The sequence below is a fragment of the Styela clava genome, chromosome 5 (genome assembly GCF_964204865.1).
Source record: "Styela clava chromosome 5, kaStyClav1.hap1.2, whole genome shotgun sequence".
In the NCBI taxonomy this organism is placed as follows: domain Eukaryota; kingdom Metazoa; phylum Chordata; class Ascidiacea; order Stolidobranchia; family Styelidae; genus Styela; species Styela clava.
This window is the reverse complement of record NC_135254.1, coordinates 21309439-21330657: the sequence shown is the minus strand read 5'-3', so window position 1 is coordinate 21330657 and position 21219 is coordinate 21309439. Positions and strand designations below refer to the sequence as shown.

Sequence of the window (21219 nt, the reverse complement as noted above, 5' to 3'; positions counted from 1 at the left end):
TCGAGTCTTAGCGATCATAGTTATACATGGTGGCTGTGAATGTTTTGGTCTGATTACTTTACCAGACACTTGTGATCATTGTGCCATTACTTGTTGTTATTGAGTAATTATTACTTGTTTACATGTGTGCGTGTGAGGGTGTTACTTTGGTGATGGTTCATTCTAGTTTATGACAGGCCTGGATGAGGACCTGTATATGTGTATCTGCCTTGAGGGCAAATAAACTTTACATGGTAGCAGAGGATGGTTCCTGCTCTTTGAGATGGCTTCATCAGTAACAAGACAAAACCCTCCTAAATTTAAGGATGATATACCTTATAGTGCATGGAGGAATAAAGTTGAAATGTGGCAAATGGTCACACCTATTGATAAGAAAGAGCAAGCTATTGTAGTTGTCCTAAGTTCTCTTGAAGGAAATCAAAGAGCTGAAAAGGCTGCATCTGAGTTAACAGCTGGTCAACTTCATAGCAATGATGGTATGACAACCTTGTTAGAGAGCTTGGACAGGGTTTTCAAATCTGATAAAGTAGATGATGCTTACAATGCTTACACTGCTTTCAACTCGTTCAATAAATCTTTCAATATGGATATGAAAGATTACATTATAGAATTTGAACACCTGTATCATAAAATATCCGAATTTGATATGAAACTACCTGATGCTATATTAACATTCAAAATATTGGATGGTGCAAATCTATCTCAATCAGAAAGACAATTAGCTTTAACTGTGGCTAGTGACCTGAAATTTGAAGGAATGAAATCAGCGTTAGAGCGGGAACTGTTCTTGACATGGAAAATGATGTAGTTACAATCTTTGGTATTCCAGTCGATCTTCAATTTACTGAAAGTGGACATTATTGCATAGCAATAACACCACAGAAGATGTGCAAGACTTATGATGAAAGTGTACTTGTACTTAAAGATATGACAATTAATGATCAGAAAGTTGCTATCAAAAAGCTTCATAAACAGTTCGGCCATGCGTCTGAAGAAAACATGAAGAGATTGCTTGGAAATGCAAATATTACGAATAATAAATTATCTGATATTGTACAAGACGTAGTGAAAAAATGTGAAACTTGTTCTGTGCTTAAGAAATCTCCACCACGACCTGCTGTAGGTTTACCAAGGGCATCAAGATTTAATGAGTCTGTAGCAATTGATTTGCATCAATTAGAATCTAACCTTTGGTACATGCACATGGTGGATGAATTCACCAGATTCAGCAATGCTGTTATTGTGAGGTCTAAATCTTCATCCATAATTGCAAACAAGTTTTTACTTCATTGGATAAGTATTTTTGGATCTCCACAAAAGGTGTTTACTGATAATGGAAGAGAATTCAATAATCATGAGTTTTTGGACATGTGTGATAATTTTAATATTATTGTTAATACTTCACCCGCATACTCTCCTTGGAGTAACGGAGTTTGTGAACGACATAACCAAGTATTGACAAATATGCTTCACAAGATTAGAAATGATGTGCGTACTGATTGGGGAGTCTCCATTGCATGGGCCGTAAGTGCAAAAAATTCCTTGATGAATAATAAAGGATTCAGTCCAGCTCAACTTGTTTTCGGTCAGAATGTCAATCTTCCCTCAGTTTTTGTGAATGAACTACCTGCATTGGAGGGAAAGACTGAAAGCTTGGAAGTTGGTCAACATATATCAGCTCTCCATGCTGCAAGACGAGCATTTATTGCCTGTGAATCTTCTGAGAGAATTCAGAGAGCGCTGCGAAAACAAACCAGACAATCTTCTTTTAATTTCACAACGGGAGATCGAGTTTATTACAAAAGACCAGATAGTCATAAATGGCGTGGACCAGGAAAAGTGATTGGACAAGACGGCGTGATGGTTTTTGTTAGACATGGTGGTCAATTGATCAGAGTCCACACATGTAGATTGCATTTAATTAATTCAAGTGATGGTGAAAATTCTCCCATGCAATTGAAGCCGGAAGATGCTGAATATTCTAACAGTGATATCAAAACTGAGGAGAATATATCTGATATTGAGGAGTTTGAAACTGAACCTGAAGCTATGAACGATGATTCTCCTGACCATAGAACTGATTTAACTGACTCGGAACAACAAATTCGCTCAAACGAGAATAGCCAATCACATGGCAAAAGTGAATCTAGAAGTTTAAAGAAATCACAAATTGTCAAATATAAACAGAATGATGGAACTGAACTGTCTACAGCGCTAAAATTTTAGGAAGAGCAGGAAAAGCGACTGGCCGATTTAAAAATTGGTATAACGTGCAGTATGAATCACCACAATCTTTGAAAGGCCAGCAAAAATCTATAGACTTTGATGCTGTCGATATTCTTAATGAAAACGATCCCATTTCAGAATCTGAACAAACAAAAACAGCTACTCTATCTGCTCAAACGGTTGATTGTGACGTTTTTGTTGCAGATTCGGTGGATTTTTCTCTAGCGAAAAATAGAGAACTCCGAAGCTGGATACAAAATGGCGTATATGAAGAATGTCCATATAATAATCAGAAATGTATTTCTGTAAGATGGGTTTGCACAATGAAACAAAATGGTGATAAAATGTTCCCAAAAGCTAGACTTGTTGCTCGTGGTTTTGAAGAGAGTAATTTAGAAAATATTGAAAAAGAATCACCAACATGTTGTAAAGACTCAATGCGAACTGTCATAGCTATTGTGCAACAAAAACGATGGCAATTAAAGTGTATTGACATTAAAACTGCATTTCTACAAGGGGAGGAGCTTAAGCGAAATGTGTATCTTATGCCACCTAAAGAAGCAAATTGTAAAGAGGGAATTATATGGAAATTAAGAAAATGTGTATATAGACTGACTGATGCTTCACTGAAATGGTACGACAGAGTTCGAAATTTTATGTTGGAAAATGGATGCAAGACTACTCTTGCAGATCCTGCCGTTTTTTATTGGCATAATGGCATTGAGTTGGAAGGAATTTTCACTGTACACGTTGATGACTTTATGTGGTCTGGCAGTCAAACATTTGAAAAGAAGATTATCACGAAATTACGAGAAACATTTCAAGTGGGAAATGAAGAAACATCGTGTTTCAAGTATGTGGGTCTTCAAATCAACGAACATAAAGATAGAGTCTCATTAAATCAAAATGAATACATTTCATCTTTGAATCCTATTCATTTGTCTCACCAGCGTAAGACTGATCTTGACGCAAGACTAACTCATCTTGAAAGTGAAGTCCTTCAGTCCAAAATAGGTCAACTGTTGTGGATCAGTACTCAATCACGGCCTGATATCTCATTCGATACTTGTGTATTGGCCACAAATTTCAAATCTGCAACTGTGAAAGATCTCCTCAGAGTTAACAAAGTGATTAGGAAACTAAAATCAAATTCAGTGGATTTGAACTTCTGTAATTTGGGCTCTGACAAGGATCTGAAACTTGTCTGTTTCGTCGATGCATCCTTTGGTAATTTGACTGATGGTGGTAGCCAAGCTGCAAGCCTCATATTTCTTGTAGGAGAACATCAAAGATGCAATCTCATCAGCTGGCAAAGCAAACGGATAAAAAGAGTTGTTAAAAGTTCTTTGGCTGCGGAAACACTTGCTATGTCGGCTGGCGTAGATATGGCAAGCTTTGTTAGCTCATTGTATACAGAAATCATGCATGGAGCTATCAATCTTGAAAAACTGCCCATCGAAATTGTAACTGATAATCGCTCTCTTCACGATGCTATAAAGTCTATCAAGCAAGTACAAGATAGACGACTGAGAATAGAAGTAGCAATGTTGAAAGAGATGATGTCCAACAAAGAGATTACCAGAATCCGATGGTGTAACAGCGAACAACAGCTTGCAGATAACTTGACTAAAAAAGGTTCATCATCGTCAAGTTTGCTGGACATTATACAATGCAATGAACTTAAAAACTTTTAAATATTCAATTTATTAAATAATGGGGAATTTGTGAATGTTTTGGTCTGATTACTTTACCAGACACTTGTGATCATTGTGCCATTACTTGTTGTTATTGAGTAATTATTACTTGTTTACATGTGTGCGTGTGAGGGTGTTACTTTGGTGATGGTTCATTCTAGTTTATGACAGGCCTGGATGAGGACCTGTATATGTGTATCTGCCTTGAGGGCAAATAAACTTTACAGTGGCCACTAACGCGTGAGATTATGAATCTATGCTGCCTCCTAGTGTTACAAAAACGATATTGGAGCCCGTCGCCGCCAACAAGATGCATTTTCATTTTTTTGAATGAATCTATACATCAATATCTTATATCTATAAAACTATTATTAGCGTCATGAAAAACTGTCACCAGTCACCACGAATTCTGAAATCAAAAATATTCTACAATAATGGTTCACCATGACACAATTCAAATAACCTGCTTTGTTGGAAAAAAGCTTACGGCAATATCCTGCACATATGTACAAAAATCAGAAAATTGTAAACCTGAGATTTTTTCTGCTCGAAGTACGATCAGTAGCAAGTAAAGTATTAACAAGACCAAACAACTGCATAACACGTTCATCCTGTCGAAGATCTTCATGTCCTTTCAGTAAGAATGTATATTCTTTACCATTGCTTCCTGAAAACGAACAATATGTTATGGGATAAGATTTTTCTATTTATACTGTGGAGGGAAAGCCGATAAGACAGCTTTATCATATGGCGAAACGTGGCCTCTCGGCCAGATACCAATCCAAGTCGGATATGGGAATAGTGAACCAGACATTGGTTTAGATCAGGGGTGGGCAAGGTTTTTGCACCAGGGGCCAAAATTTTGCCCATCTAGATTGGCGAGCCATGTAAGTGTGAAGTTATAGAGAGTTATAGTCTATGAACAATATCTACAGTGTTACCAAACAAAAGTGGAAAACAATAAGCCTTGTGCCCAAACTGAATTTAATCACAATCTCAACAAATTTTTCGACGCTTTCAGCTAAAACATCATAATTTGGTTTTAGTTTGGTTATGGCAGCATCAGGCGGGTTAGATTGAACTACCCAACAGGCCGCATTTGGGGGTCGTAGTTTGCCCATGTCACGTTAGATGCATGGACCACCATACAGCAGCGAGGAATGCAGTAATCTTCTCACACATAATTATCTACCACAAGATCCAAACCTTGCGAATTCACACAGGGTAATCAGAGGTGCAATGGCAAGTGTCTTCCTGAAGTATCAACATGCTAAGTATTATTACACTACTGTCATCATACCACAAGATACGCTGTATGTGGAAGTATTGCTGGTATACTATTTGTCACAGAATGGTTTCCCAAAACAATCACCTATAATGGCTCTTTATCTGGGTCAAACATAAAAAATTTATTAAAAATGTTGCATATTACAAAATTTTCTTCCAAAATTCACCTAATATGCAGAGCTTTCTTGGCCTTTGCTTTGATGTGATCACTTGTAACGTAGAGTTGATAGATTTGATTCTGACAACACTTTGCCTAGGATTATATGTCCCTGGTACGGCAAGTTCAAGATCATTGCAAATCATCAACTTTGGAGAAACATATTGCAACTCTAAGGTGGTAAGCTGGAAAAATAAAAGATAAAATATAGGTATATAGATTGTACTTTGTCATAACTTGATGACCTTTAAACTTTTGATGGTTCATTGCTAAATGAACGATTTGCAATTGATTAAAATGACATTTTTCATTCTGGAACTGTCGTTGGTAGACCATTCCACTTGGTGCGAAAGCAAATTCAAACTTGGCTTTTTCTGGACCTTCAATTCCTTACTATAGTATACAAGAAATTATTTGGATTAGATCGAGGTTGGTCATTCAACCTAAGATATGATATAATTTTGGCTAGGCACAATAAAATACCATGAACTAATGAAATAGTACACATGCTAATCTCAACCGAGTTTCTACAGCCTGCCACGGAAACATGACTTAGTTCCCTTGCCGTTAGCGATGAACATAACATAACACACAAACAAAAATAAAATCAATTACAAAATAGCTATTGACGGCAACAGAATATCAAAATAACTTGTCTTATTATCTAGTTTTTTTCATACAAGCTTTTAAGATCATAATTTGCGGGCTTCATTAACCCAAAAGTGTGAAACTTAATAAAGCTGTAAATAAATGACAAAAACATATATTTTTAATTTTTGAACTATAAATTTTAATTGAAATACTTTTGAGGAATATTACTTCACACCATGATGAGATACCAACCTAAAGAGCACCCAGCTATTTCTTTGAATTATTTTTTTAAATTTTGACGTTCGTCCTATTGTCTCGAAAAATGATACATACTTGTGGCAGTTGTTTTGTAATTCTTCTGAATACATGATAATATAGATCCCACGCTTGATTTAAATCCTTTATATTATTTGATAATGTATATTTTCTACACCAATCTTGCGCTTCAAGAAGATCTCGACCATATGCCTGAAAAAATAAACGAGTAATATACTTAGTGCTAAAATATAAATGCTAAACTTATACGCATTTGAACAAAACTATATTATTGGCCAGAAGCCTTCAGAAAAAGAGATTTCAATTTGTTGTTGGATATTACACGCTGAAGATCTCTGCAATGAGGAAATATTTGAGAGGTTGCTCGGACTTACAGACTTCATGTACGGTAATTCTAGGCAATTCATTGATTACTCAAAAATGACCTCAACGAGGATATTTGGTAATTTGCTTGTACAAACATGATCCAAATAAAAATATTTCATGGATTAAATTTTATTCTCAGTAAGCACTATAATCTGGGAAGTTGTATATCCTTTGTTTCATTGAGCTGTAAGAAGGGAATGCTTCTACTCCAAACAGAGCACTGCTGAGTTAACAAGGGCTGAGCTTTTATCTTCAGCCTTGTATCAATGTGGTACCCACTACCTAATCCAATAATTTTAATAGGAACTGTTGTTTCATAGTTTTTGACACAAAAAATTCAGAAATAGCTGCTATTCACATCTTATATACTTTTGATTTAAAAATGACATTATTATGGATATCAATAATAAATAGCAATTTATGATGTGTGCATTCTCATTTATTATAATCACAATAAAATGTTCGAAGGCTCCGAGCAATCCCACAACATATGGATATCAGATGGCAATATCCTGTTACTCAGAAGTGCAAGTGATAATGCAGCACATTGATACAATAGTCTAATGAGTAATTTGGCAATTCCCTATTTCTTCTATCAATACTATGAATCACATGCTGTATATTTCAAGAAAGGGGTAGTATTCAAAGTTGTTAGCGAATGACAGGAGTTTTCATAGGAAGGTTGCAACAGCAGTTAGACGATAGAAATAACCTATTAACCTGTCTTAGCCAAATTGGGAAATTTACACAAAAAATTTTATTCCAAAAAATAAGTGTTGCATAAAAGAATCAAGTGACATAGACAGGTGAAAACAATTTTCTTAATCGGACATCTGAACAAAATTTTTTTTTATAAAGATGAGAACTGTACACCAGTAAAAAAAATAACTGGATTTGAGAGTTTTTGTACTTGTACTGTCAAGGGTCAACAAATAAGGGGTTTAACACGCTATAAATATATACACTGGAAATAATCAGACTAGATTACAAAAGGGATCAAACTAGAATGAATGTGTTTTAATTTGCAATATGCCTCTTAAAAGTTAAGTAAAACTATAACGTATAGTGTTCAGTACATATTGTATACAATACAACTATAACGCATTTAGATAATGTATTAATGTTATCAAAATACTAGTGCATTTTTGGATAGTAAATAGGAAGCAGTAAATTTCCGCCAAACATAGGTCAGTGTTTGCTGTAACTCCACCACCTACACCTTTTTGAGGAGGGGAGACTATTTTGATTTAACAAAATCAGGAGATAGACAACGCTATAGTTACGTTGTCAGTACAACCAAGTTTGCTTAAAGTAATTTCTAGGGATTGCAAGTAACAATGGCAAATTCATTGATTAAAGAGTTAGTAAGGTATGCTAAGTATTGAATCAACGCAAGAAAATATAGCGAGGTAGAAAGCATTTCTATAAAACAAAAGTTTTTAAAAAAAAACTGTTCACACAAAAATTCGCACATTCAAACTAGTCGTATTAGGAATATCAATCTCTTTTTCCATGAACTGGCAGGTATATTAGTAAGCTATCATTAGATCATTGTCTAACCTTTTTTCATACAAAACAAGATATAACTTGATCAAACAGAGAATTCGACGTCTCTATGAATTTGACAATATTCCTGTTCCTATGTGAAAATAGATTATGTTGTTCTTATTTATTTCTATCTTGTTCAAGCAACCTTGTGGACACAGATCAGAAGTAGACAAAGAAAAAGGATTTCCAATTAAAATACACAACACCCTAGTATTCCCTGTGATAGCCATATTAGTCTTCATAAAATATGTGGTAATGAGAAAAATCAATATAAACTATTTATTGATATCCAGCAAAAAAGGATTTGAATTCTCTGTTATATTCACAGGTCTATCAATCTTTTATTTTAAAATCTCTTTGACACATTATATTCATATACCGATATTTATTTTGTAAGAAATGGAATCCCAAAGTTTGATAAATCGAAGGGCACCTCATGAAAGATGGAAAAAAACAAAAGCAGAATTCGTTGACATGACAACACTACATGGTTTGAGAAGAGCAGGTGACCAAACTGGTCAGATATCTACATTTCGAAGATATATTTGGGCATTTTTTATAGCAATTGGACTTGGTGCTATTATTGTAATAACATTTGATCAGGTATGTACTTAGTTAGGCAAAGAATGTACCGGTAATAAGGAATCTTGATATTGAATGTGAGATACCATGAATGATTAATAATAAATTAGACCACAGTTAAGAAACCTGAGACTTACCGCAGGTTATATATTGAACTGGCAAGCACTGATATTGGGCAAGAAAATTTTCAAATTTTTTTTAAAAACAGAAAAGCAGTATCATGAAGTCTCCAACATTAATATTTGTCAGTTTATCCTATATTTCTTACCATTCATACATTTAACGGTACTCCCGTAGTATGTGTACCAGATTAGGGTTAGGCCATAATTTTATTCCGATTTTCCTTATTTTAGTTCTATTACGAGTTCGTGGACTGTCTGTGTTAGCCAAGTGAATATACCCTCATAGCCCATAGCTTTCAGTCCTTTTACAAAACTTGATGTGAAGGAGGCGAACAAATTTAGTTACCTTCATATTGGTACACACACTTCTGGAGTGCTCATTCAACTAACCTCATTTTATATTACGACCAAATCAAACACTAGTACATCAATGCGTAGCCAATATAAAGCCCTTTACCATTAAATCTGAGTTAGTTGTTACAATTTCAGATAAGAAACTACTGGAGACATCCAACTACAACCAAAACAACAATCATGTATACACAAGAACCTTTAGCATTTCCAGCTGTAACAATATGCAGTTTGAATAGATTTTATGATTATGATAACAGTGTTACAAAAGAAGATTTATTAACAATAGATGCATATGACATTGCAGAATTATCTTTTTCTCACGTAAGTTAAGCTAGGAAAGTGTATTAACATTTGATAACCTTCGATCATTCATTAACATTCAATAATCTTTAATCATTCCAATCAGACCCATCGGAATTTGTATCAAAATTTCTTGACTGTATATTAATTCTCTGAACATTGAAAATTATTCCAATGACATGATTTATTGATCTGCCCTAGGTAATGGTGCAACGTGTCATCACCAAAATATGCAGATTTTATGTACCGTTAGAAGTAAGAAACATTCAAGTAACTCCCAAAAGATGCACTCAGAATGGTTCTCATTGAATTAGCACTAAAAATTGTTTTTCAAAGATTTGAATTTCAATTTGCTATCAAACCTTTAACTAAGGTAATAGTAATCTAGTTGATCATTGATATTTAAAGTTAACAATGCATTGTGATTATAGGATATTCCGTTTGGTGCTTTGGCTGAAGAATTTTTAAATAAGATAACCAAAGGGATGAATTCGACAGAAAAAAAATCATTTTTTGAAAATTTCACCAATTGTGATCGTTCGATTATAAACAGAATAGAAAATGGAAAAGGGTAGGTAGAAGTGTTAAAAACTTTCCTTGAAAATCACACTTGATACAATAATATAAATGTTTCACATCTTTTCAGCAAGCAAAGGCTGAAGGCATTACTTCACATCAACTGCACAAAGAAACATGAAAAACCAGTAAGAAGTTTCATTTTTTTATTTCATAAAAAGGTCATATCATCATGAATTATCCATAAAAATGGGAATTTTGTTGTGAGAAGCTTTTTTGCTTACAATTCTCAACAAAACATGAAGTAACCGAATATATCCTTGAAATATTCACATAATTTTGTTTATATGCCAAAATATAGCAATAATACCGATTTTTTCATATTGGGAGTTGAGATGTTTATTGGTGTACATTTTTATCAAAATCAACAGAATCATGAACTACCGTAAGTTCTCAAGTTGTTGCAGCAATAATTCAACAACATCAGAAAAAAATAGACTGTACAAAATGAATTATTTCTAGAATTATCTTTTCCTAGGTATAAATATTATAAATGATTCTTTTTACAAACCACATTATCATTTATTTTTTGAAGGAAGATATGAAGAGGATCTTTAAAAAATATGGATTCAACATTTCGTTATCATTAGTCAGTTGCAAATTTGGAAATGGACGAACTAGACAATGTTCTGCAGATGATTTTGATCCGGTGTACAGGTGGGAACTCTTATCATTGAGCTTTATGACCAAGGAACATTTGCTAAATGTTTTTTTATTGTTGCCTTGAGAACATCGCTTCTCTTCCAACTAATGAACCAATCAATTTTAAAATTTCAGTACCTAAAGGTGGTCGAAGTCGCTAGAGAGATATTACTGTACCTAAATTTTATTTTTCAATTTTCTATCGTTCCTACGGGAACACTTTTTATAAAATTTGAATGCACTTTATTTTGGCTGGATTGGCCATCTCTTTGTTGAGACACACAGCTTCATTCATTGCTTCAAATCTTTTCCACAGCACAAAGTATGGACTATGTTGGACATTTAACCGAGAAAAAAAGAATTATGCAATTTGGCAACAAACTCATGGTGGCATTCCAGGAGGATTAAGAATGGAAATCATAAATCCACAGAGACTGTTTTTAACAAGAAAAATACAAACTGCTCCATTGGGTGCTGGACTGAAGGTAATTTGTATGAATACCGGTATGTAAATCTTATCTTAAACTAACATACATATATATTTTGATTTTTCAAAATATAGCTATCAATGAGTTTGTAGGAAAGCACAAAAAATGAAAAGATGAAGAATTAAAATTGGTTCATGTATAAGACTTCATTGACTCGCAGTAAATTGTGCAATTGTGATTAATAAATTACTGTGACAAACTGTCAAAGCCATACTTAGAGATTCAGGAGAGAAAAGAATAATTGAATTATTGAGATGATCATGTTTAACTAATTTTGTTGGTTGTCACAATATGAAACCCAATTTGACAATGCTTTTTAAATTTCTGTGAATAATAAATTCAACACAGTTAGTTAAATTAGATTATAAAAACAACAGATCACACTTCACCATCCAAATGAACCAGCCGATGTTGATGGATCTGGATTTTTTGTTGGACCTGGATTTCATTCATTTGCTGAAGTAGGTAAGACAAAAAGCTTTTTATAATAAGATAGAGATTGATCAGTTATCTGAGTACAAGTGCAATTAATATTATCTGACTTTTTTTATGAGTATTTATGGACATCGATCTCATTAATTTTTTTTGAAGAGTTGACGAGAGAGGAATATGTGAAACCACCTTGGGGCCATTGTGTTCATGAGAAAGATAGAGATTACACAAAAACAGAAGCAGAACAGAGATGTTATCAAAATTTGAGTAAAAAGCACTGCAGATGCACTCCACCATCATATATAGGTAATGTATCATGTCCAAGACAGAATATTTCAAATGGGTTATAATTGATTAAATACTACATGAAAAGTTTAGTCATTAAGTGTAGGTTGTTGCAAGCAAAATATTGAAAATTATAAATATCGAAATATTATTCACATATTTTCCTTAATTAATGAAAAAATGCTCCCCAAGCGGTTTTAATTTTAAGAGGTTGCAAAAGGATACAAATTTAAGATCTAACTTTGGAAGTAAATAATAGAATAAGAATTTATTTATACTGCTAAGATGAAAAAGAATTGGTAGGCTGAATTATGTAGAAAGCCAAGGCCTTCCATAATTTTAAATGAAATGGCGAAAATGAATTTACATCTGATAGCGATATCCAGGACAGCATTATGTAATTATGAATAAAGTTGTAATACCAAATCTGTTTTCAGTTGACAAATCCAACAACATATGCAATGGATCATCTCTCGCATTATGCATGTATGATGTAAAATGGATGCCAGACACAAGTATAGGACAATTTTTGTATTAATTTCAAATCAATGATTTTCATGTGTCATAAATACTTTTTCAATAATAATTGCTATTAAAAATAAAAGAGCCAAAATGACACATATATTGGACTTTAATTCAACAAGGACAAAATATCAAAATAGTCAGATATAGGCTTCTTTGTTTTTGCGGAATCACTGACAGAATAAACTGATAGCTTCAACTTTGTCTAATTATCTATTATCACATATCGAATTATAGATATGAGCATATCAAACAACATCAACACGGAGGTGATTACAAAATCTTGGCAAAAATGTAGCCAACAACCATCATGCAAAGCATCAAAGTATAAGACAGCATTATCAAGTGTGGTATGGCCTAGTTTGCCTGATGTTCATCTGTATGAGAAAGAACTAAATATGACAAAGGAGATGATTTCTTCTGATTTTCAAGTACTTGACATATATTATCCGGTGAGTAATGTTGCAATTCTACAAACTCAAAAAAAAGGGACCCCTCAAAAAAGAAACTGAGAAAATTTCTTAATTACTAGTACGAAAATGAAGAAAATTTGTGTTAAACTTGAACTTCTGTTTGTGCATGATTGTATACAAAAGTTCCAGTAATATATGACTCTTATTAATATATGTTCTCTCAAGAATATGTTCTAAATAAACAGGGTTCTGTTTTCTTTTTGGGGTCACTCTGTACTCATCACAAATGTATAATGCCTACAAGCTACAATTATAATCTTACTGTATAACATTCATTGTTACAGGAGATGAAATACATCAATGTCAAAGAAGTTACACTCATCTATTTTACAAATCTGCTCAGTAAATTTGGGGGTACAATGGGACTTTTTCTCGGAGCAAGCATCTTGACTATGATGGAACTTATCGAGGTGATGTTGTTATACTGTCGAAGACATGTAGAAACAACAACAAATACTATTAAAGAATGGAAGAGTGGGTCGAACTTTGGATCTACAACAAATCTGCTTAGAGATGACACAAGTAGTAGTGGAATGGACAGAGAAACAACAACGAATTAGAAATTGATGTTTTGTTAGTGATCGTTCGGTGATTTCCTGTTTACAATGTTGGTGCAAACACATACTCCAATGCAGTGAACAGAATGTGGAATCAAATTAAATTTGGAGCAAGGATATATTACCACTAAGGCATTAGCTCTAAAAAGAGTCAAAGAAAAGTAGTTACCTCATTTCGAAGTAGTTATTCGCTATAGAAGACAATGTAATATATATATATATATAAGTTTTGTATGACACTTTTAAGTAATCATTGTTTGCAATTAATGCTATTTTATGTTAGTTTAAATTATTGAAATATGCAAAGAAAAAAAGTAGAAACATAATTCCCATTTACAAATATTTATTACTCATTGCTATTCAAAGTTAAAGTTATTTATATCATTCACATAAATCTGATTAAACTCTTTCTTCATCCAATAAATTTTATAAATCAAATGTTTGTTCACTTCAATGATATAGAATTAATAAGTATGTTGACATAATGGGTCCGCACACAGCATTTCCTGACCAAAAAGGAATTCCTATTATTTTGTTTATGGGGAAGAAATACAGAAATATTACTTTGTATTGGTGAAGTGTAATTACCGTTTTTTTGGTCATTTCGTATTATTGTGAACAAATTTAAGTAGATTTTATAAACTATTGCCAAGAGTACAAAAGCCAGAGTGCGAGTTGCATGTAACACTAGCTAAAAATCTTCCAAATATCAAACAAATAAAGGGAACAAAGTTTTTTTTTATCCATAGCTGGGGTGAAATAAAAAGAGATCCAAAATAGGCAAAGAAAGGACTATATTGAAAAAGGTTGGAAACCAATGTTCTAGAACTTGCATAAGGTTAAAAAGTAACTTGAAATCATGAAAAAATTAAATTAGTCAGTGTGTAAGAGATATGTACCGGTAACTGTGGTAATGTAATGTGAACGCAAAACAAATGAAATCAAAATTTCACTTTCTAATAGTCATAATCCAGTATTATTGGATCTGAGTTAATTTGTGTTGGTATAAAATCTATAGATTATTTTATATAGAAAGGTATTTAAGCGGTTATTACATCTTTATTATTTTGACTAGTATAACAGTTAAAATGTGGAAATTACAATCATCTTCTAGTGGAATTTATCGAAAACATATTTCTGCAATACTTTAAGAGTGAAGCAAACCAATTGATTGAAATTCAACTTTTTCTGGTACGGACAAACCCAAATAATTACTCTCATTCATCAACGCAAGTACAGTTGAGTACAGAAGATATATACAAGAAAAAGGCTTAAAAGTATGAAAACTTAGTTTCTCACCACTTCAGTAAAAAATTACAGAAACTTATTTTCATTAAGAGGGTTTGGACTTGAAACAAATCATCCAATTTATCCTCAATTTATTCAACAATTTTCCTACCTGGTTAAAACTGATTTCCTTTAATGTCTGAGGTCCACGTTCTAACAATCCGTGCAAAGGTTCCAGTGTAGCGAGCATCGATGCTACATCTCTTTCCCCAAAATATAATCTTGATGCTTCTTCTAAACCTTCGTGCCACAACTCGTGCCATAATATAGCAACTCTAATGAGTTCATCTGACACCTGTTGATATAATTTTATGTGCTATTAACCCTTATTGTGTGTTATTTACCCTCTTACTCCTGACCTAGGTAAATCAATCAAAGATGATAAAATATCAGCATGGTGCATGTGAAAGGGTTAATAAATGAGAATACTCTAAAACAGGCATGTGCAACCTTTAATACACAAGGGTCAGATACAAATAATAGGATGAAACCGCAGGCCGCACCTTTACTTAACATAGGTTTTCTAGTAGTTGCTGACTCAAAAATTTTGGTTATTGATCTTGTGACATGCGTTGTTCGCTTTGCACAAGATCAGATATAGGCATTGCAACGTGAAGAAATTGGAATACCTCGCACATGCTAGATTAAATTTAAACTCGTTACGCTGGCAGCAAACCATTCAAAAGTGGCGCTTCTCTGCGGGCCGCACAAGTTTTCCTCGTGGGTCGCATGTGGCCCACGGGCCACAGGTTGCACACCCCTCCTCTGAAACTAAATCTTAGAGAAAGTACCGCGTGATATTCAACCACGGCGGCCCACCAGTCGAAGCGTTAGACTTAACTGTGTTGGAAGCGCCTATTACACATCTCGTTCAGATTCCTTGCCACTCACCTCACGCTAGTCGGCAATGCCGACTCTTCCAAATAATAGCAGATACTTACATATCGCTGGATATCAGTAGCTGCTTGTATAAAACCTAGTTCGGAGAGAAAGGCATGAATACGAGTCGTATAGTAAAATAGAGCCCCTGCCCCTAGTTGAGCTGTAGGCAGTCACGAAGAATGATAGCAATATCTTACCATGATTGCTTGCTTTACCAATGTATCCGAATGTTCACACATTTTTGCCAGAATGGTATTGGCTGCTTTTTGTCTTGATTGGGCAGTGGATTTTGATGCAACAGTCAGTGGATAAATCAATGCCTGTACAGATAAACATATAGTTCAGAAGATTTTATATTGAAACAAACTTCAAACAGAACTGTGAGTTGGTGAATGCTTCGTAATGCCCTAGTTTTAATTTAATATTGGCAAAAAAATATTTAAATTGCAAATTTTATCTTATTAAGATTTACTCAAAGAATTAATAACCTCTTTCTAGTTCGTGACGAGTAAGAGGAAAAAAACCTACTTGAGGGTGATGCTTCCCAATATCATTCAATAGCTGATGAACAGGTCTTGCAACCAAGTTTCTAGGAGTATCGATTCTCGCAATCAGTTGAGGTATGACCTAATAAATATATTGACATCGTAACCATAGGAAATTTCAAACAACACGAACACACTATATCACAAAGCTATAATACACTAGCAAAATAACCTTATAAATAGTCGAGAATTGCATCATACAATGCTTACTATTTGACCGACAACAGAAGAGTGTAGTTGTAGCTCAATCCTTTACATTTATCTTATCCCCTAATACTCTAAATTGTTTTCACGCTCTGTAGCAGCAACATATTCATTTTTAATATTATTTGAAATTAAAATGAAGCAGATGAAATGTAACAGACAAAATTGGGTACTCCCGTAGTGTGTGTACCAGGTTAGGGTTAGACTATCATTTTATTCTGATTTTACTTATTTTAGTTCTATTACGAGTTCGGGGCCTGTCTGTGTTCGGCAAGTGAATATACCTCTGCCCATAGGTTTCAGTCCCTTTACTTGTTTAAAAGTAGGCAAACAAAATTAGTAACGTCCATATTGATTGATACACACATTTCTGGGGCGTCCTAAATTGAATATATATAAGATACAGCAATTTGAGGTGACAACAGGTCCAACCCCTTTCTTAAAAACTTTTTACAAATAATGATTCCCTGGTATATAAATTAAAGCAATAATAAACAAAAATAAAACATTCATTCCATGGAAGCAACAACTCGTAAAGAAACAGGGTATCATTACCTGGAGCCAGTTTTCAATCTGTATCGTCTCAATATCTTCCACAACAGCTTCGTAGATTTTCTGTTTGTCACCGTAATCAAACCACAAAGTCAAGACTCTGTAAGAATGAAAAGTTCACAAGTAAATCACAACATAGAAAAACACACATAATATACTTGTTAAACTACCTCCTACCATGTATTCTCAATATTCATGCTTCATTGAGTTACATTTTGTTTTATGGTTTCATTGAAACCATATTGCAGGACAAAAATACGATAATTGTTCTATTACAGATGTATAATTGATCCAATACATACAATCTTCCCCTCTCAATTTGGTGAAAATGTCAGACATTTGCAACTGAAATTGTTGAAACGAATATACAATGCTGCTAATGAAATGATATAGTAATATTCTGAAAGATTAGGAATCATTATTTTGTTATACGTCTTAGCATGCTACCGTCTAACTTGACAATTGCTCCAACTTACCGAAGGGTGTCTTGTAATGAGTTTCCAGCAGACAATGCAATAGATCTAAAAAATCCTCGAACAGAAGGAATTGCATATTGAAGAAGTCTCGCATGATAATCCTAGAAGTAGAATATTAAAGTCAAATAATTTTAAAAAGTGCAGACATACGTGGATATTATAATCTGTGAGAAAAACAATTGAAATAGACACATGAACAGAAGTATGGGTTGTCACACCAATGCTAATTAATAGTTTATATTGAATTTGCAGTCATATGATAAAAATGAACATACTTCCTTGGTTGGTACAGAACTGATGTCAAACTCTATTCCTCCTGAACTCTCTGAATCTTCATCAGAATCTTCTTCTTCTTGGACTACGTAAGTAACAAGAAAATTGGAATTGTAATTGTACAGTGCAGTTACAGAATTGCCATTTCAATGACCTGCATAAACTAATATGACTACTTGCCTGGTGAAACTGGAGTTTTCTTATTTTCTTGCATTTTTTGATCAGTCGGTTGATCCACTTTATTTTTATAAAATTGAACACATTCAAAATTCACAACTGCCCATGAATGCCAAGCCTGCAATAGAAAGCAAACACAGATACACAAAGAGTTTTGATTTTCAAGGCGAACAAATATATTATTATTTCAAAATGTAATTTCCAAAAACTAAGATTCAAATTGAAACACACATATAACAATAACTACACATAAATGAGTATTAAAAGTGGCTTTTAACAAAATAAAAATTTACGATTTTTTGATTGATTTTTATGTCTAGTTGTTTTGCACTTACTTTATACCAAATTCTATCATGTTCAGTTGCAAGTCTATGATATTTAATGATCTGATGGATTTGATCTTCGTTTATTCCATACAAAGATTTCTGCCAATGTCCGAGTTTGAGGAAACATCTGGAATGAATTTATATAAATAAAAATAAGATAATAGGATGAAAGACTATATTATTTATTGCAAATTTTTCTGACATTTAACAAAAAAAATTAATTTCAGATTGCCATTTCTTCTGTTTCATTGGAATCGAATTTAAATATTTTCATCGCTTAATATTAAGTGTTCAACTTTGCATTCTCATTTACATTTCGTCCAGGTGATTGTCATCCTGTGATAACTGTGCTCTGAACCTATTTCCCACTATTTAACTGATCAATGACAATACAGAATAATGGAAAAGCCTTGAGGGTAAAATCACTAAAGTACTACTTTCCGAACATAAATACTGTCATGCTAGTCTATCAGTACTTTGGTATGGTAAAGGTAGCTTATGTCTGGGGTTTATATTCGGATAATTGTGGTAACATTCAAAGAGGTTATTGCTAATGAGTCAATAGAACAATAAGCTAAGTCTCACCTTGATAATAAGTGCTTTAGTTCACTTTTTTGTTCTTCGTTTAAAGTCTGAGGAACAGTTTGAATACTGCTGACAAACTGCTGCATGTTGGTGAATGCCTCAGTCTGAATAAATAAAATTAACACGATTACACAAAATGAAATTTGCAGTTGTATTGAAAAAAAAACAAGAACAATAGCATCAAATCTGGACCAAAGACTGCCAAAATTGTCTATAAAGAAACTTCTTTATTCAAAAAAAAACAAACATAAATGATGTTTATATGTATATGGTTTGAAGAGGTTAAAATCAACAAATATAGAATTCTGTTTTAGGTTTTGTATGAAACATAGGCTGAAATCCAACCTGTTTTCCTTGTTTCCACATATGCTTCATATATGCAAATGAGACATATGGATATGTAGTTGGTAATGGAACATTAGGATTTGCACTTGGATCCATTTCAAGAAGTTTGATCAGGACTTTCTTCGCAAGACCCTGAAATAAGAAATTGCTTGAAATATAATCATAAAACATGTGAAGGTAATTCATCTTTATAATTTGTACATATTTTACAAGAGTCCATTGATGATAATTTCTTCAAACTGATGTGCAAGATCACATGAAATAGACTTCACTCATTGTGGAAATACACTCATATGGCTTAATGCAAAACTTATCCAGAGTATTTTTGTTATGTGGACACCAGACTTATATAGTGATAGAAAAGGTTGGACCAATTCATTAACATTAACAAAAAAGGCAGCTAATCGGATATGAACTATAGTTACCTCTCTTCCATTCTTGGTGCATAAACTTGCGAACTTCAACCAGGTTCTCATGTCGTCATGGGGTGATATAACTAATGAACGAACTTGAATAATCCTCTGCCAATCTTCAAGATTTCTCTCACATCCCTGTCAAATATTTAACACCAAACATCAGAAACTAGGGCCTTAATAATACTAAACTAATACAATATTATGGGAAAAAAATGATTTTAAACAATAATCAAGACAATCTTTATGCGATCAAAGGAGATTTGCAAGATGAAATTTATGACATACACCTAGATTTATGTAAAAAATAATCTTAATCATGATTTTCTTGTATAACTTAACAGTCTAGAACAGAAGTTTGCAGGAAAAATGTCTTATACTCTTGTGGCTCACTGGCTCAAACTATATACGCACACCAGTTCATCTGGCATATGACAGAAATAAATTCATTTTAATCCAATACACCAGTAACTTGACAGAAATATAATTTACCTTGCCACCAAGGCCCACCAGTATATTTCATGTTACCTGTAATCTATCCCACCATGCTTGTTTGATAAGCGGACGTCGTTCAGGTACAAGTTTGTAATAAATAACTTCTTCTAATTCTGCTAACATCTGACAATTGACGAGAGCAGAATATGCACGATTGTATGATTCACCAGCAAGAGCAGTTAATTCACTGTCTAATATTTCACGAGCTTCGTCGATGCACTGCAAAAGTAGGAAAAAATGGTTGGAAGGTGAGAATTCATATTCAAAAAAAGGTGTTTAAAGACGAAAGAATGTTTAAATAAAACATTAAATCAATCAAGTGAGTGCTATGGATGAATGTCGAAACTAAAGTGCTATTGATCCATGGTACACCCTTGACAAAGTATAAATTTTGTCATTTATATACGTTCCATCCGTTAATAATAAAACATCAATGACCTGTAAATTGGAGTTCAAAAATCTATGGGATAAAATATTTACTTAAAATTTGAGTACACCAATGAACGACAACATTTCTCAAGACAACTGTTACATTTTCATTGTAAAAAATTAGATAGGCCTATAAATGACATACCTCCTTAGCCTGAACAAAATGATTTTGATGCAAAGCCATAACTGCCCGATAAAAAGGCCCATCGTATTGTTCTCTCGGTATCATACAAGTATATTCATCCATGCTTTCCCACTTTCCTAAACCCCATGATGCTGCGACTGCCAATCTAGCCATTCTTCTCTGGTAAGTTTCGTCTGAATTTTGTTCCCATTCACCTTCAGCAAATGAGTGGAGGTCATCCCTGGAAAGTCATTTTACTGTTTATTATACTTGTTTTAATTCATCTTCAAGTGATGCAAAATTTTGAAGTTATCATAAGCATTTGATTAAGAATGAAACCAAACCAGAAAATATTAGTAATTACTTCGCAATACCTATAGAAACAAGTATGCATTGGTCACATTATATTGCAACACACAAATATACGGACGTGCCATTTGAAACGCTGCTCTAAAAGCGTGAGTTTGCCGAAATTTCTATGTGGCCCAATTTATCAAAAGAAGTAAAAATGAAGTTGTCAAATAAGCCCTACGGGGCCCCAAAGCAGGGTGGAAAAATATAAGTAAGAACCTTCTAGAAAACAATTCTATTAGTAAAAGAAAAAAATAGTTAAAATAAATTCAATATC

General features: G+C 33.5%; 2 protein-coding genes across 4 annotated transcripts in view; one reads left to right on the top strand and one right to left on the bottom strand.

The window, feature by feature from the left end:
- LOC120344265 (serine/threonine-protein kinase mTOR-like) overlaps positions 1 to 21219 on the bottom strand; it is a 59565-nt gene that overhangs the window by 9376 nt on the left and 28970 nt on the right. Inside the window, exons 36-51 of the mRNA XM_039413391.2 lie at positions 20613 to 20832; positions 20072 to 20257; positions 19556 to 19681; positions 19131 to 19262; positions 18786 to 18889; positions 18210 to 18327; positions 17878 to 17992; positions 17700 to 17782; positions 17425 to 17525; positions 16952 to 17048; positions 16176 to 16274; positions 15845 to 15967; positions 14878 to 15060; positions 6289 to 6423; positions 5375 to 5549; positions 4452 to 4587 (exon numbers count right to left, since the gene is read on the bottom strand). Of these exons, the coding sequence (XP_039269325.2) occupies positions 4452 to 4587; positions 5375 to 5549; positions 6289 to 6423; positions 14878 to 15060; positions 15845 to 15967; positions 16176 to 16274; positions 16952 to 17048; positions 17425 to 17525; positions 17700 to 17782; positions 17878 to 17992; positions 18210 to 18327; positions 18786 to 18889; positions 19131 to 19262; positions 19556 to 19681; positions 20072 to 20257; positions 20613 to 20832 (2133 nt within the window). The remainder of the gene's footprint in view (positions 1 to 4451; positions 4588 to 5374; positions 5550 to 6288; positions 6424 to 14877; positions 15061 to 15844; positions 15968 to 16175; positions 16275 to 16951; positions 17049 to 17424; positions 17526 to 17699; positions 17783 to 17877; positions 17993 to 18209; positions 18328 to 18785; positions 18890 to 19130; positions 19263 to 19555; positions 19682 to 20071; positions 20258 to 20612; positions 20833 to 21219) is intronic.
- On the top strand, positions 6473 to 14827 carry LOC120344268 (acid-sensing ion channel 1-like). Of its 3 annotated transcripts, none has more exons than XM_078113227.1 (12): positions 6473 to 6614; positions 8543 to 8748; positions 9339 to 9524; positions 9935 to 10074; positions 10150 to 10207; positions 10615 to 10736; positions 11038 to 11206; positions 11587 to 11674; positions 11801 to 11947; positions 12364 to 12441; positions 12686 to 12900; positions 13206 to 14827. In XM_078113227.1, the coding sequence occupies exons 2-12, from the start codon at positions 8545 to 8547 to the stop codon at positions 13479 to 13481; spliced, it is 1683 nt and encodes a 560-aa protein (XP_077969353.1). In that variant the 5' UTR covers positions 6473 to 6614; positions 8543 to 8544; the 3' UTR covers positions 13482 to 14827. The 3 variants fall into 3 exon arrangements, with proteins under 3 accessions (XP_077969353.1, XP_077969354.1, XP_039269329.2); XM_078113228.1 differs by lacking the exon at positions 6473 to 6614 and adding an exon at positions 6646 to 7403; XM_039413395.2 differs by lacking the exon at positions 6473 to 6614 and having other exon boundaries at positions 7478 to 8748.